This window comes from Leucopleurus acutus, assembly GCF_964270905.1.
Source record: "Leucopleurus acutus genome assembly, chromosome: 19".
Lineage (NCBI taxonomy): Eukaryota > Metazoa > Chordata > Mammalia > Artiodactyla > Delphinidae > Leucopleurus > Leucopleurus acutus.
This window is the reverse complement of record NC_139161.1, coordinates 51779373-51795900: the sequence shown is the minus strand read 5'-3', so window position 1 is coordinate 51795900 and position 16528 is coordinate 51779373. Positions and strand designations below refer to the sequence as shown.

The window sequence follows — 16528 nt, the reverse complement described above, 5'->3', positions numbered from 1 at the left end:
TCACAAGTCACTTTTTGCTTGGAGGTGGCTGTACCTGAGGGAAGACAGAGGGTGGGAGTCCAGGGAAGGGAAGGGGAGGGCTGGGAGGGAAAGAGGAAGGATGGGGGGTGGGGAAGGGTACTGATGGGTCGGAGGTAGTGAGGCTGTTTCTGGCCCTTATCCCCCAACTCACTCCACCGCGAAGCTCAGAATACCCAGGAGGAGGGCGGCTCCGGAGACAAAGAGCAGCAGAATCCTGGCTTCCCAAAGATCGTGACTTCCTGCAGGGACCCCAGGAGGCAGTGAATGATCCCGGGGACCACACCCATCGATGCTGGGGTAGCCTAACAGCTCAGAGATCTGGGCGGGGTGAGGCAGGGGTGGGGAGTAAGGACCTGGGAAGCAGCGCTTTCGGGGCCAGCAGTACACCTCGAAGCCCTGGCAGGTGGAGCAGTTGTACAGGATGGTGCTGCCCCCTGCAGGAGACAGCAGGACCAGCTCTGGGGCGGGAAGCTTCGCTGAACCCTGCGAGAGTCCCACACTTCCTCCCCAAACTGCAGGCTCTCCTCAGGTCCCCCCGAGGCCCGTGGCCCTTGCTACCCCTTCCCTTTCCTACTCACGGCAGGCGGGAGCGCAGAGAGCTGAAATGAAAGACAAGGAGGATGGGGGTGGATGAGCTCAGCCACACCCTCCTTTGCCTGAGGACCTAGGCACCCCTTGATCCCTCCCCGCATCAGTACCTTCCCTGTTGTATTCTGGGAGCTTGGTCTTTTGAAGCCATTTCCAATATGAAAGGAGTGAGGAGAGAGACCCTTCGATCTCTGGGGAGGCAGAGAGCAGCTTTAGTGCCCGGGGTCTCAGCACGGCCGGTTCACATCTACACCTTCACCCAGCGCCTCCCCATCACGCCCTCCTGTCTCCACCCACCCACCACCCTTCCCTGCCTCCCCAGCCCCCTCCTCCCAACCCCCTCCTTGGTGCCATCCAAGCCCCTGCGTTGTACCTCCCCCTCGGCCTCACCCATGACCCTCAGGACTCTGTGAGTCTTCTCTGTGACTTTTTTCAAGGATGCATCATCTGTGGAGATGGATAAGGACCGGGCGAGATTCCCTCATTGGCCCAGAAGGAGGTTCTGGGGCCTTTCCTGACTTTCCCAGGGTCTGAAGAAGCTCTCCCAGAGGGAGAGGCCAGTGTGTCCAGAGAGGCCAGTGGACTGAGAAGATGGCTGAGAGGCACAGCTGGGAGGCCACATGCAGCCCCCTTAGGGCACAGGGGTGACTGTTGCTGAGCCCATCCCTGGATGTCTGATCTTACCTAAGGCAAAGGCCGAGAAGTTCCAGGAGACTTCACAGTCCTTCCACTGGGCCTCCATCTGGCTGCAAAGCTGAGCCAGGCGGCCCGACAAGTCACGGTCTGGGAAGCGGCAGAAGACACAGGCCTGGGCGGCTGCCAGGAAGATCCCACCTAGTGCCAGCATCCACATGCGGCCCGCTGCAGGTTCTGGAGCGGGGGCTGGCCCCACCCAGGCTGGGAAGGCCTTGGAATGCTCTGTGATCCTGGTTCCAGTCCTTTGCCTGGAGGTTCTAGAGTGTTCCAGAACAGTTGGAGTCTCTAGAACATTCCAGAACAGTGCCACTGCTCCATCCCTGACTGACTGGGGTAAACCTGGGGCCCAAGGAACTGGGGCCAGAAGAAGAAACCTCTAGTGGGACATGGACAGAGAAAGCAGGTCTGCTGTACTCCCAACCTAGCCCTCAGCAGCCTTTACGAGTTTGTGGTTCCAAGAGAAACTTTATTTTTCTTCTTGTAAATCATGACCAGTGATAAATAATAAGTGACTCCCCCAGTGAAGAAGTTGTTTGTGAGTATCCCATCCCTTTCCATATCCTCCCCCACTCTCTCAAACTCTTCTGTTCATCTCCTCTCTGCCCTGGGCAGCCTTGGGCCTTCCCCAGCTATCTCCTAGCAACAGGCTCATTGTTGCCTTAGTAACCGAGAGCTCTATACAGGCCTCCAAGGCCCAGCTAAGCCCAGTGACTTCTCTTACTTCTCACCAGAAGATCCTAGTGACTCAAAGCCCAGCAGGCCCCTCCTGCCTACGTGGTGATGTGAAGCACATGTACACACACACACCTTGGGATTAACCTAATTCTCAGTCTACTCACACCCATACCGCGGACACACCTGGTGCCAAAATAGTTTCTGAGCAACCCCAAACAGGCCTGGACACGCAGAGACCACAGAAAAGCCAGCACACAGACACCACCTCCAGCGACATGGATGGGAGCCAGGATGCCAGGGACCCATGCATCAGTCAGACTCACTGGCTAACAGGCACGTTCACATGAAGGAAGGAAGGCGAGGACGCAAGGAGATGCCCCGCTCCTCCCCATGGCCAGCCCCACCATCAATATGGGATCCTTTAAAACACTTGGATCTCCAGAGGGATGCTCCAGCCCCATAGTTAATGGGGATTCTCCTAGCTCCCTTGTGCCAAGCTAGGATGGGGTGTAGCCCTTCTGTCTCCCTCAGTGGTGGCTTGGAACACAGCAAAGAATCTCCCTTCCCGTGTTTCAGAGTGTTCTGACCTATCTTTGGTCAGGCCAGGCCAGGCCACCAGCTCCAGGAGAAGTCACAGTCCAGAAGACCACATTAGAGCAATCTAAAGTCTCTCATTTCCCCCACACCTCACTGTCCCTCCACGGTTCTGCTAAGCCTAGCCTGGGCAGAGAAGCATCCCCACTTTTCCAGACCCTGGATACTAAGCTCCAAGCAAGGAAACACCGAAGGTCCCCAGGCTCAGGCGAGGACCAGCCAGGGAAGCTTCCCCACCCCTCCCAGGATTAGCACCAGTCCAGACCCTCTGGTCTCATGAGCCCTTGGGCTCTCTCTGGTTTGGGGATTCCTGCCCACATCTGGGCTCCAGTCAGGTGCAACGGGGCCCCTGACTCTCACAGCTCCAGGAGCAGAGCTAGGAAGAGGCTCAGGAGAGACTTCACCCTCTTTACTGACCCATTCTTTCTAACCCCCCCCCTCGCCCACACAGTCAAACTGAAGGCAGCATTCCTAGTTCTCAGTTCCTAGTGTCGGACAAAGCGCAGAGATCGGGAGTTGAGCAGGTCTTCGGGGTCAGGGAAGACGGAGTCGAGACGGAAGCCATGCTCCAGGGCCACCCGCAGCACCTCCTCCAGGAAGCCTGGAGTGCCCACCACCTCCCGTCGCTCTCCTGGCCCCCCAGTCCACAGCGGCTGCAGCCCCAGTCTCCTGTACTCCACTTCGGGGAGCTCTGCAGGGCAGGGGGCCCATTCCAGATGAAAGTGTGGGCCTCCCTCCGCCCTGTCCTCATTGGCCACACCAAATCGGGCACGCATGGCACCCAGACACTCAGGGTCGGTGCAGAAGAGGTTGGCCCGGAAGGTGTCCACCTGGACAGAGCTCAGCTCATAGTGGTGTGGGCCCCGACGAGCAGAGAAGTGCACCAGGCGGGGGCTGCTATCTACATCTGCGTGGAGCAGGGCGGCTGTGGGTGCCGGGGTCCCCTGAGAGGCCTCCAGTTCCCGCAGGGCATCCAGGAGGGGCCGGATCTGGTAAAAGTCAGCCTCTGCCCTGAGAAGCGCTGTCTCCCCGTATCCACAGGGCAGGTCCAGGCGGCCCAGACGTAGGAAATTGAGGATGTGCCGGAAGGCCTTGCCATCTCGGTCGATAAAGTAGTGGCCGCCTCCCTGGGGATTGAGGTTGGGGGTAATGGGAGTACCAGCCCTAAACATGGCCCCCAGCATGGAGTCTGGGAATCGAGTCAGGGTCTCCAAAGTAGTGGAATATAGCGTGCCCCCGACATTCAGGGTCACGGGGCCCCCAAAGGAGGGGGGCGAGGAGGGCACAGGAGGAGGAGAAATTTTGAGGAGTATCGAAGACACCGAAAGAGAAGAAAAGGCAGAACTTCCTGGATGTGTGCAGAATTGGGTCGTAAGGTTCAGACTGTCTCTGGGTCGGAGGCTCAGGTTGGAGTACAAGGCAGCAAGATTGGGGGCTCACCCCAGCTACCTGGGTGGTGGAGGATGGTTTCCGGGCACAGAAACGCCGGAAAGATTGAGACAACGGATGAAACGAGCAGAGGGAAGTCAGAGAGGGACGGGAGATTTAGGTCCACACGCATCCGATTCTGGGTGGTCGGCGATTCCTTTCTGTGGTCTTCTGACAGTGGGTTTCCGCAATCCAACCAGCAGGTGACGGTGGCGAGCACAAGGCCGACTCTGAAGGGACCAGCTCTCGGGCAGACCGCTGTCACCGTGGGCGAGTCCACGCAGGGCTCCGGGGGCCAGTCAGAGGCCTGGCCTGGCCTGGCTCCGGCGCTGGTCCCAGGAGAAGGAGGCGAGGCTGACCGGAGCCGATGGCGGAGGTGCCTCTGTATCGGCTGGGGAGCGAAGATACACGCTCAATCCGAGCTGGGAGGGTCCTAGGACTCCTATGGAAGCAGCCGGGAGTCTCGGGACCGGGCGCCGCCGCCTTCTCCGGGTTTCGCCGCAGCCGCTTAAGTACTCTCCGCCCCAAGGAGGTGGCCTAAGGGCAGCGGCCGGGGGCCCTTTAAGAGGCAGCCCCGCCCCCTGGGCGCCCCGCCCCCGCCCGGAGCGCGCGGCTCCGGTGGTGGTGGAAGCGGAGTGGCGAACTGGAGAGACGGGGCTGACGGGCTGGACTGGCGGACGCTAGCGCGGGTGGGGTCCGGGGGGTGACTCAGGCGCGTCGTTAAGGATGTGGCCGTGACGGCCCCGCCGGCCCCTAGGTGTGCCCGACCTCACGTCTGCAACTCGGCGGGGGCCGGCGTCTCCTATCCGGCAGCTAAAAAAACTGAGGCCCAGCCGTCGGGGGTTTTGGATTAGTTCCTTTTTAGTCGCTCCCGCAGGGAATTCCCGAGGAGGCGGGTGCTGAGTTGCCGCATTCCAGGGATGCTTCCGGGCTGGGGTGGCCCGAGCCAGCCTCTCCATCCCGGTCCTATGCCAGCACCCCCCATCCCCCCCAGAGAAGGCTGGACCCAGCCCACGCAAGCGGCCTCTGCCGGGCCTGACGGGTCTGACCACGTCTCCTGAGCCCGCCAGCCCCGCCTCAGAGCCGCCCGGCACTCGGGCCGAGGCCGAAGCTCCCAGTTCACTCCCCGGGAGTCGCCCCTCGAGTGACTCCAGTTCGCAAACTCCCAATCGCTCCTGCACCCCAGAAGCCTCAGTGTCCTACACCTCACCCGCCCGACGGGGATGCTCAATAAATGAACTTTGAAAAGCAAAGCACAAAGGCTTTAATAGAAAGGGGAGGGCGGTGGGAAGGGCAGGGATGGGGGGTGCGGGCCCTCGAAGGCCTGGGATCAAAGCGTGTGTAGGTCATGGCTACGCCGGCTCAGCTTCTCCGGGTTGTCGGACGCCATGAGGGAGAAGTCGCGGAAGATATCGAGATACGTCTCGTCTCCTGAGGGGAGGGAGGAAGGGCTGGGATGCCGGGTGGCTGGGCCCTAGCACGGAAGGGTACAATAGGGACAGCCCGGCCTGGTAAGAGCACGCGCTTCCAGCGTGGGTGGAAGGGACATCTGCACCGTCAGGGCGGCGCCCTCGCCTATTCTTTGCTCTGTTTCAAGGACCCGGTGCGTAGGATGGGCCCAATACATATTTGTTGAATAAATGATGTAATTAATCAATGAAGCTGGGCACAGGGGGTTGGGGACGGGTCACCAGCGCCCAGAAGCCCAGAGTTACAATGTTGTGTGGGGAAAGAGGGGGGTGGGGGGTACTTTACCAGCCTGGCCCTGGGCCGCATCGACCTCCCTCATCTTTGCCAATCGCAGCCTGAAGGGGAGGCAATTAAGGAATGAATGACATTCTCCTCACTCCCCCCGCCCCAACTCCCATCCTTTGAGCTGGGCTGTTTCATTCACCTGTTTCCCCAGGGTCTAGTGCTTTAAAGACGCCAGACAACAATGTTAATGAATGATGCCTCTCTCAGAATAAACTCACCTTCCTCGGACCCTGCCCTCCCCCCTTCCTACTCCAAGCCTCAGTCAACACTTGGAGCATCCTTTCAACGTCTGGTCCTGGAGCTGGCCCCTCCCCTCCCCAGGCCCCGCCTAGCACGCAGGGGTCTCGGTGTTAGCCCCGCCCAAGTGGATAGTGCAAGCGCGAGCCCCGCCTCTTCAGGCATCCTCACAGAGTGACGATGTCAGCGTTGGCTGTTTCCACGGCGATGGTCAGGGGGTCTCTGCCTTCAGAGTCTCGGGCTCCCAGATCGGCCCCCCGTTTCAGGAATAGGCAGGCCAGCCTGGACAGGACAGCCAAGTTCAGCCGGCCCCTCACCCTGTCTGGAGCCTTCCTCCTCAAGGTCATTATCCCTGCCGCCCCTACCCCGTGTGGCCAAGAATGGTTGCGTGGTGGAGCGGGCCTCGGCCGTGGCTGTCCACTTGGTTCACGTTTGCCCCGTTCTGGAGGAGGAACTCACAGGCCAGAAGAGAATTCTGCGTGGAGAAGTAGAGAATGGGGATAAAGGGTGGCATCTTTTGAGGCAAATTTAAAGATATTTTAGAGTGGGGTCAGTTCCGAGGGTGGGTATGGGATGGCAGGCTCTGCTCCGGCTCTTTACATGTATTCATACATTAAATCCATAGTACAACCTAATGAGGTATGTTATCCCTATTTTACAGATGAGGAAACTGAGGTACACGAAGGTTCATAATTGTAAGTGGTGAGGGTCTGGGTTCAAACCCAAGTTTGTCTGCCTCCAAATCTCACACTCTTAGCAACCAGGCTCTATTGGTTATCACTCCCTATGAGGTGGGAGAGGCTAAGAGCTGGGACCAAAGTCCGGAGTAGGGGAGGAGAGGAGGAGCCTAAGGGTGGGGTGGGGTGGGGAGGTCGGCAAGACTCTCACAGCAGCTGTGGCCTGGATCAGCGGTGTGGCATTCTCCTGACCCCCGTGGACCCAGTTGACATCGGCTCCATGGGCGAGGGCATCAGCCATGGTGGGAAGGGATGGAGGATGCCCAGCAGCTCGAAAGAGCAGGGCCCCAGGGTGCAGGCTGCCCAGGTCCTCAGAGGGTGGCTCTGTTAGGGGGAACCAGCTGTGAATCTGGGAAGAAAACCCTCAGCACAGTCCCCCGATGCTGTAATGGGATAGTTCACTTCTCAACTGTGGGGAGGCCTTCAAGACTGGGGATTGTGGTGGGAAGTGATGGTGGGTGTGAGTGGGTGTGGGTAGGTCCCCTAGGGCATATGGGATAGATGGCAGTGTTCACCTCTTCCTGTCCAACCACCCTGACTGGCTGGGATGTCAGGGGTAAGCTGACATGGTGACGGTCAGCCTCAGCTCTCTTGGCTCCCTCGGTTCCAGCCAAACTCACACCCTCCTCCACAGGCCTCTGGAAACCCTAACTCATTCTCCTGACTTTTCTCATGCTGGTGACACCCTCACATAGCCCTCCTGGCTTCCTCCCAGCCCCACGGTCCTTCCCATCTTTCACCGTAATCCCCGAAACTCTTGCCTCAAAAAACCAGTGCCAGTGGGCTGTGGCCCCCCATAACAGGCTCGAGGGGAAGACGTGGGCCCCAGACTCTGTGCCTCCCCACCGGGCTTGGCACCATGCTGAGCACACGGCAGGCGCTCAACAAATGCCCAGCCAACCCTATACCTGGCTTGGGTCTGAAGCTCCCAGGCTGGGGCCTGATGGTGCCCGGCTTTGGGGGCACAGGAGGCTGCCCCCTCGGGGGCCCCCGGCCACCTCTTCGCCCACGAACCTCGGGAAGCTTGGTCAGGAACTTCTTCTCCACGTATTTGGCGTGAATCCAGGCCTCCTTCTCTTGCCTGGTGGGGGAGGGTTGTGGGAGAAGAAGGCGACAGTCTTCCCTCCTCCCATCCCAGGCTCTCCTCCCTCCCTGCCCATAAGGAGGGCAGCCCCAGTCCCTCCACCCCAGCCTCACCGGGAGCAGCTGGGCCCTGGCTTCTTCACGGCCATGGCCTCCACACGGGCCTCATAGATCTGATTCATGACGACATTCCCCAGCTCACACATGAGCTTCAGGCGGCCCAGGCAGAGGCAGAGACAGACGGGTAGGGTGCAGGTGAGTGTCTGAGCCCTCAGGGCTCTGCAGCCCTGCCCTCACCGCACCCCACACTCTCACAGCACCCCAAGTCACCTTCACGAGTTCCGGCTCCCATGAGTCAAGGGTCAGGGACCGGACTTTGGAGAAATGAACTCCAAGGCTCCTGGAGGGCAGAGGGGAGGTCAGGCCCTCTGTGGGGGAAGCAGCCGGGGGAGGTGCTGCTGCTCCTGGAAAGACTTGGGGGCAAGGTCCAGCGTGGGGGTCCCGTGCAGAGGCACTGGGCCAGGAGGCAGCAGGGCAGCCAGGGCCGTGCAGCCTTGACCTGTATCTGGCAGGATCCCGCCTGTTCACCATTCCTTCTTCTCTCTTCTCATCCTCTCCAGCCACCTCCCCTCTCTCCACGCACTCTGGCCGGGACAACTCTTTCCACGCCATTCCCCCTCCCCGCTTCCACCAGAATGATGGGACGCATAGACTTGCTAAGGCCTCACGACATCTGACACCTCTCTCTGCTTTTCGTCAGCTCCCCCGCCCTCAGCAGCCCTGACCCCGCACCTCATCCAGTCAAGCCACTCAACCCCCCTGGGTGTCCCCCTACCCAGGCCAGACCAGGACACTGAGGGGCTGGGCCCACCTGGGTCCACCCTGTGCCCCATAGGATTGGCCCAGGCCTGTGCCCAGCGACAGACAGAATCTGAGAGGAAGCCCAGGCAGGGCGGGAAGGGAGGGAGGAGCCCCTGTGCTGGGCTCCAGCTTGCCTCCATCCCACTCCACTGCTGCCAGAAAGAGCAGGGGCCCGCGCTTGGGACCTTGGGGAGTGACCTGTGAATGCCGGAGCACTGAATGCAGAGGGTGACGCCCAGGTTGATGCTGGCCCACTCAGGGGCCGGCTCCCGGCAGTCACAGCACTGGGCGTTGCCGTCCACGCTCTGCACCTGGGCTGCCACATGCCCGACTCCACCAGAATCCCTTCCCCTGCTCATCCCGCCAGAGCCCAGGGTGGCGGCGGAGCCCATGGCCAGGTGTCCTGAGCCCTGGGGGAGACAGGGGAAGAAAGAGTGGCTCTGAGGTCTAGGGGAAGCGATGTCCCATCTCCCTGGGCAGTCTGGCCCTGCACCCCCATGTTAAGGTACCTGGCCTGGACCCCGGGGGCTGTCATCAAGGCGAGCCTGGCTGAAGGCCGTAGCGATGCTGCTCTGCACAGCACTGACCCACAGCTGCAGGAGGCGCTCTGAGTCAGCCTGCAGGAGGCAGGACCTGGGCAGGGGGGCAGCCGGAGGGCAGGGAGGGGTCTGAGGCCTGGGGAGCCGAGTGGCAGGACAGGCAGGCTGACATTCAGCTAGTATTCAGCTGGTACCACTCATATTGAAATACCTCTGCACTAGTTGGTAATATCCTTCCAGATATCCCCCTTCACCCTAGACCCTCCCCTAGCCTGCCCCTCAATTGAGCCACCAAAGGGCTAATGCCTGGGGCTGCATCAGGGGACTCCAAGATCCTGCTCCAGAGGTGCCTTTGTGATTGGCCCTGCCTTTCCAGTTGGTAAAATTGAGATATACGGGTGTCACCCCTGGGCACTGCACTCACTTGCTGGGGGACACCACCTCAAAGCAGAACCGCCTTTCTGAGTCAGGACAGAGCTTCACTGTGCAGAGACGAAGGTCATCCACCACCACAGTCACAGGGTCCTGACAGGGAAAGGAGATCGGGGGGCAGGCGTCCAGGCAGCCACAGCAGGGCTGAGTCCTCCTGGGCCCGGGCACCCAGGACCTGGGCCTACTCACCTTGTGCTTCTTCTGATAAACCAGTTGGTTGCTCTGAATAGTAAACCAGCGTCTGGAAGAGGCAGAAGTAGGGTTAATGACATGGGCGGCATTGGAATGCGGCTCGGGACACAGACAGGAGAGAGGCTGTGCTCTTAGTCCCATAAGGATCTTGCTGAGAGGAGAGAGACCGGGCTGCCCATCCCATGAGATGTTCCAGAGGAGGGTGACAGAGGTGCAGCCAGGGACATCTAAGGGGTGCTATTCACATCCCGAGTACCCCAGATTTGATAACATTTATGAAGACAACTTTCCAGCAGATGGCAGTAAAATGCATTGTTTAATAAATCTATTGCTACAATGTTTTGGCAAGGAGAAGTATCTTGGAGAGAATTCCCTGGCAGTCCAGTGGTTAGGACTCTGCACTTTCACTGCCGAGGACCCGGGTTCGATCCCCAGTCAGGGAACCAAGATCCTGCAAGCCATGAAGTGTGGCCCCCCCAAATTTTTAATTTAAAATTAAAATTAAAAAAAAAAAGTAGCTTGGAGGAGGGGCTCTCTCTTCTAATTTGCGCAAAGATCCCATATGGGCTGGCAGTGGCCCTGGAAGGGGAAGGGGTCGAGCCAGAGCAGATCGCCACCCTGCTCCGCACCCTGCGATGGCTCCCCACTTCCCTCAGAGTAGAGCCAACAAGGCCGTGTCGTGGTTCACGCCCTCATTAGCTCCACCTGCATCCCCTGCCACTTCCTCTTCCCTCCCTCTGTCCACACCCTGGGCCTCGTCTCTGTTCCTCACACCTTCCAGGCTCCTCAGGGCCTTGGCGCTTGCTCCTCCTTCTGCCTAGGACATTTTCTCCCAGGCATCCTTCCCGTCTTCACTCAGAAGTCATCTTTTCATGAGGCCTTTGCTGACCGCCCTATTTATTTACTTTTATCATTATTATTATTTTTTGGCCACAGAGCTTGCGGGATTCTCAGTTCCCTGCCCAGCGACTGAACCTGGGCCACGGCAGCAAACGCCCGGAATCCTAACCACTAGGCCACCAGGGAACTCCCTGCCCACCCTATTTAAAATTGCAACTCCCCCCCAGCTCTCCACATTGCTTGCTTTATTATTTTTCACCTATGGTACTCTTACCTTCTAAGAGATAATTTACTTAATTATTACGTTCTTGTCTGTCTTTGCTGACGGAATGTAAACTCTCTGAAGGCAGGGGGTTTGTCTGTTTTTCCTGGCTGTAGTTAGCACACTCAAAAAAATTTAACCTGATGGGTTTGGCCGATTGGGGTGTCTGCGCCTCACCTGCTCCAGGTTTTAAATGCATTGCTGGCCCGTTTGAAGAGGTGCCCTTCCATGACCAGGCCACCAGGCCCCTCCTTTAGGCTTGGCTCTGGCTCTTCCCTACCCAGCTCCTGGGGGCACAAAAGGGTCAAAGGGCAACTGAGGTGTGCAGAGACCAAGGCCCCAGGCCCATCTGCTTCCTGCCCGCAGCCCAGCCCTCACCTTCTGTTTCAGCAGCACGTGTCTTTGCTCCATGTCCCTCTTCTCTCGAGCCGAATTCAAGACCAGCCGGTGTAACTGAGCACAGGAGGGGCATCTCAGATGGCCCAGCCTCCCAAAACAAGGCCAGGAGAGTCATCTCAGAGCCCCTACCCTCCCTCTTCCACCTGCCTGCGCCCTGGGTCTCTACCTGGCCACCCAGCTCCTTGCGATACTGGGCCAGCCGGCTCAGCTCCTCGTGGCCCTGCTGGAAATGGGTGGCCTGGGCCTCCACCAGACGCAGCACCTGGGGGACAAGGTGGGTAGGGGGCAGACCCCTCTCTTTTCCTCTCCCTCCTGCTCCCATCAGCAGGCTCCTCCCCTCCGTGCCCTCGCGTCCACGGCAACTCACAAACTCCATGATGTCAAACTTCCTCTTGTCCTCAATCACATTGATCTGAGAACCCAAAAGACCTCAGATCAGCCTTGAAAACACAGACGCATGACCCACCCACCCCCCAACCCCCCACTGCACACCAGTGACTCTCCAGCCTCGAGGTGACTGGGGTCCTGGCACCCCAAGAAGGCAGGTTGGGGCAGGCACCTGCAGGGCATAATCCAGGGCCCGTCCCCGGTACCCAGCTCGAGCAACCTTCAGAGCAGCTCCGGCCTCTTCTGCCTCCTGGGCCCGGCGCCTGGGGACCTCTGCGTTGTGGGTCAGAGCAGCCTCCAGGCTCTCAGCCCCCCGCCAGAAATCCCGGCGAGCCTCTCGGAAGCCCCGGAGACCTCTGGGGGTGTGGGGATAACAGAAAATCATCGATACACCCTCCTGCCCCCAGCAGAGAAGTCCTTGAGATTCGCTCATAGCCTTGCAGCTAGCCTATGGACGGTCAGAACTCCAAGGGGATCCTTGGGATGGGGGCTAACAATAAGGCACCAGAAGCCCCCAATCTCACAACTCCTTCATTCAGGGAGGCCCCTGCGGCAATGGGAAGAGGGCTGGAGGACTGGTTTCCCTCCTAACTCACTCCTTGACCAGAGTTTGGATTTGCTGCTGCAGTGTGTGCTGGGTGGCATCTAGAAGCTCCTGAGGGAAGCAGAAATTGGCAGGTGGCGGTCAGGACCACAGACGCCCTTGCTCCCCTCACCAGCCCTACCTACCCCCACTTACTGCATGGCTGTCCAGCTTGTGGCTCAGGCTCTGAGTGAATTTGTCCAGACACTCCTAGGCAAGAAGAGGCACAGAGAGAGTATCAGGCATGGGCGGTAGGGCCCTCCCATCCCTAGACCCAGCCTGCTCTGGCCTGGCACCCGCAGACCCCAGACCAACCCTCCCCTTCCACAGGATCTCTCCACATCCCAGACCCCACCCCAGCCTGGTTTGGACCCTCCACATACCGCCATCATGGGCTCTGGTGGACCCAGGTGGGCCAGGTCACAAATGCCAACAATGAAGGCCCGGCTGGCGGCAAGGTAGTGGCGCCCACTTTCCAGGAGGCCATTACCCAGCTTGAGGAGCTAGGAAGCAACAGAGCAACGGGGAGTCGTGCCACGCGCCACCAATACCCAGTGCCACCCCCGCTCCTGTCCTACTTCCTCTCCCCTTTCCCAGGGCTGTGCCCCTCCCTGCCCCTCCTCATCTACACTCCTCTGTGGCCCAGACCAGTTTCTAACACACACGTGGTGCTTCCTCATCTCTGTTTCTTTGCTCCCACTACTCCATGCCTGGAACAAAATTCCTCCCAGCCTGTCACCGAAGCCAGTGTCAGCTTCACCTCCAAAACGTCTCTCCTGCCCTGCTCCGTCTGCTTGGATCCAGAGTTCCCCAGAAATGCCATCCTCACGCTCTATCTGACACCCAGGATGAATGTTCTATCTGGTTGGTATTAAATTCTACAGTATTTACTGTCTACAGTTGTCCATTCTGTGCTTAGTAAACATGCCCTCATAAATATTAATCCGTCAGCTAGGCCCAAGGGTCAGGGCAAAGATGGTGCTCCTAGGGCCCATTCTGTCTGGCCCTAATTACAAACAAGGAGGTTTGATAAACAAAGGGACAAGTGACTGGCCAGAGGAGGATCTCTGGGAGAGCAAGGTGTCCAGCCTTTTCCTTAACCACCTCACCTTCCTTCCCAAATACCTGAATAAGGAACTTTCATAAGATTGAACTAGTGACACACTGGTACATCCATACAATAGCATGGGGCAGCAAGGCAAAAGGAATGAGCTATTCATCTGTGAACTATTAATGAACTGCTGATCACTACTGATATGCCACAACTTGAATAAACTTCAGAGACATTATTCTGAGAGGAACAAAAAGGCCAGGCCAATCTTGAACGGTCACATACTATATGATTCTACCTAGATAACAATCTAGAAAGGACAGAAGCCTAGAAATAGAAAACAGATGAGTGGTCGTCATGGATGAGGAAGGGGCTGGGGAGGGGGGTTATCATTACAAAGAATGGCACAAAAGAGTTCCTTTGTGGTGATACGAGTTTTTTTTTTTTTTTTTTTGCAGTACACGGGCCTCTCACTGCCGTGGGCTCTCCCATTGCAGAGCACAGGCTCCGGATGCGCAGGCTCAGCAGCCATGGCTCACGGGCCCAGCCACTCCGCGGCATGTGGGATCTTCCCGGACCAGGGCACGAACCCGTGTCCTCTGCATCGGCAGATCTATACGTGTGATAAAGTGCCATTGAATTATACACAAAGATTTTTTTTTAAGAGTATATGCAAAACAGGTAAAACCCAAGTAAAGTCTTTAGACAGTTCGTTGTATCATGCCAACAGCAATTTCCTGGTATGGGGAGTATACTACAGTTATGGAAGATGCTGTCATTGGGGGAAGTTGGGAGATAGGTACGTGGGATCTCTCTGTACTATTTTTGCAACTTCTTGTGACTCTGCAATTAACTAAAAATACAAAGTTTAACTTAAAAATATATGTATATATTCATAGGTAAACTGAATCACTTTGTTGTACAGCAGAAACTAACACAACACTGTAAATCAACTACACGTCAATTAAAAAATGTATATATTATTTGGTCACCTGCTAACTTTCAGGACATGGTATAGGCACTGGGGATTGAGCAAAAACAAAATGGAAAAGTTCCTCATGACACTTCCATTCCAGTGGGGAAGAGTAGACAAGAAAAAAAATTGGCAAGCCTGACAGACACAGGCTAAGGTGACCCCTGATGATCCCACCCTTGCATAATCCTCACCCCCTGAGTGTGGGTGAGTGAGACCTGTGAGTTGCTTCTAATCAGTAGAATACGATATGGCAAGGGCGATGGGATGACACCCCCAAATGACAAAGGGGACAGATTCACTGCTGTGGTCACATTCTGACGTAAACTGATGCCATCTTGCCAGCACTTGCAAGGGAGACTGCTGCTGGCACTAAAGAAGCAGGCTGCTATGAAGTAAACCGCCTACGGACAGGGCCCGGTGGCAGGGAACTGTGGGTGGCCTCTAGGAGATGAGCGCCTCCATCCGGCAACAGCAAGGACCTGAATTCTGCCAACAACCACGTGAGCTCAGAAGAAAACCCTCAGCTACGGATGAGGCTACAGCCTCTGTCAACACCTCGGCTGCGGCCTGTGAGACCCTGAGCGGAGCACCGTCAAGCTGCGCTCGACTCCTGACCCACAAAACCTACGATAACACCTGTGCGTTGTTTTAAGTCACCGAGTTTGTAATAACTTGTTACACAACAATAGAAAACTAATACCGCGAGTAAACATAAAAGGTGTCAGACTGAGATAAAGGCTGTAAAGAAAAAAAAAGTCAAATAAGGGAGGTGGGAGTGTGCCGTTTTTATAAAGAATATCTAGGAAGGCCTTACTGTGTGTATTCAAGTGTTTTACTGGTTTGTTTTCCATGGCTAGTCTGTGAGCCCCCTGAGGGCAGAAACAGCCTGCTTCTCCCTGAGGCGCCCACGGCTCGCATAATGCAGGTCTCAAGAACCGACCAAGTAAGCCCACAGGTGCTCTTGTTTTCCAAGACTCTGAGCCCCTTCAGGGCACAGAACCACTTTTTGGCTCCTCTGTAGCCCCAAACATCTACCCCACCTGGTTAGCATTCAGTAATCCCCGGAACTCATTCTTGGTCTCTAGTTTTCTCCCTGGCCTCACCCCTCTCATCTTAATCCCACCCCGGGTCACCTCTCTCCACGTCAGGATCACCTTTTCCAGCCGGGTCTCCAATTCCGACACTTCGGCTTCCACCAGCTCGATAGAGGCTCTGGGAAAGGAGGGATGGGGTCACAGGAACAGAGCTTGGGTCCATCTGGTCTGTCCACCTCGGCAGGGCCGGGGGTCAGGGTTAGGGGGTGAAGGGTACAGACGGAAAAGGCTGATGATTTAAGAACTGCCCACCCACCCTCTCTGGCTCGCTCACTCTGCACACTGTGGGAGCTACTACAGCCCAGGCCAGAGCAGGAAGGGTAGAAAGAGGGTGGATGTGGCGAGGGCAGGAAGTTGCTAACCGCCCAGTGCAGGTGCTGGGGGAGGGGCAGGGGTCCAGAGAGAGGGAGGAGGGAATGCCAGCTCTGGGAGTGAGAGAGGCTGGAGGGGCCCCCTTCACACATGCAGTGGGTGGCGAGCATCAGAGCATGAGATTCGATAGCAGAGGTACTGCTTTGGCCCATAAGCTGGATCTTGTCCCTTTGAGACTTACTCCCTGGAAAGACATCCTCCGACTTGGGGAAGGTGTGCGTGTGTATTAGGGGGTGTTGGACCTCCCCGCCTCTGCCTGCCCCCCTCCCCCGCCCCTGGAGACCTGTGCACACTTACCGGAAGCGGGGTGAGTCCTTAAGGCACTCCTCAAAATCTAGCTTGACCGTCATCTCAGCTTGACTGCTCCGGGGCCAGTGGGCCCTGGGGCCTGGAGGGTGGGGATGCAGGTGTCGGTACTCCCTGCCCCGGGGGGAGGTGGCGTGCTGATGAGGAAGAAGGAAAGGATCCTCTCCTGGGTAGAGCCTGGGGGGCGCGATTCTTTCCCTAAGTGGAAGGGGTGTCCTAAGAGGAGCTCTCACCCCACACTTCCAGGCAACGCTGGGAGGGGTAGAGGCGGGGCCTGGGCGGTGGAGAAAGGCCCTGAGATCAGAGAAGCCACAGCCCCGCCCTCAGAGCCTATCTGCAGTCACCTTCCTACCGGGACCCTGGTCTCTGCTTCAGTCTCCTTCAGTGGTTGAGTTGTGGGGGCCTGAGACATACAGGTTC

The 16528-nt window shown here is 57.6% G+C and overlaps 3 protein-coding genes across 3 annotated transcripts; all 3 read right to left on the bottom strand.

Annotated features, from left to right (window-relative positions):
- On the bottom strand, window positions 1-1462 carry TMEM95 (transmembrane protein 95; the record flags this gene model as incomplete). The annotated part of the gene is made up of 6 exons (XM_082860308.1): window positions 1-34; window positions 173-455; window positions 600-620; window positions 720-800; window positions 1000-1056; window positions 1294-1462. 6 exons carry the CDS (start codon window positions 1460-1462, stop codon window positions 1-3), a joined length of 645 nt encoding a protein of 214 aa, XP_082716434.1.
- Window positions 1463-3059: 1597 nt separating this feature from the next.
- Window positions 3060-3866, bottom strand: KCTD11 (potassium channel tetramerization domain containing 11; the record flags this gene model as incomplete). The annotated part of the gene is made up of 1 exon (XM_082860136.1): window positions 3060-3866. The coding sequence occupies exon 1, from the start codon at window positions 3756-3758 to the stop codon at window positions 3060-3062; it is 699 nt and encodes a 232-aa protein (XP_082716262.1). The 5' UTR covers window positions 3759-3866.
- A 1376-nt stretch (window positions 3867-5242) lies between these two features.
- ACAP1 (ArfGAP with coiled-coil, ankyrin repeat and PH domains 1) lies at window positions 5243-16152 on the bottom strand (the record flags this gene model as incomplete). Its single annotated transcript, XM_082861628.1, has 22 exons — window positions 5243-5433; window positions 5758-5807; window positions 6166-6276; window positions 6360-6469; window positions 6883-7055; window positions 7640-7812; window positions 7929-8023; window positions 8145-8214; window positions 8874-9085; window positions 9185-9308; window positions 9639-9739; window positions 9836-9887; window positions 11118-11227; window positions 11319-11393; window positions 11506-11601; window positions 11707-11751; window positions 11899-12082; window positions 12323-12381; window positions 12466-12519; window positions 12693-12812; window positions 15491-15548; window positions 16100-16152. 22 exons carry the CDS (start codon window positions 16150-16152, stop codon window positions 5333-5335), a joined length of 2226 nt encoding a protein of 741 aa, XP_082717754.1. The 3' UTR covers window positions 5243-5332.
- Window positions 16153-16528: the final 376 nt, after the last annotated feature.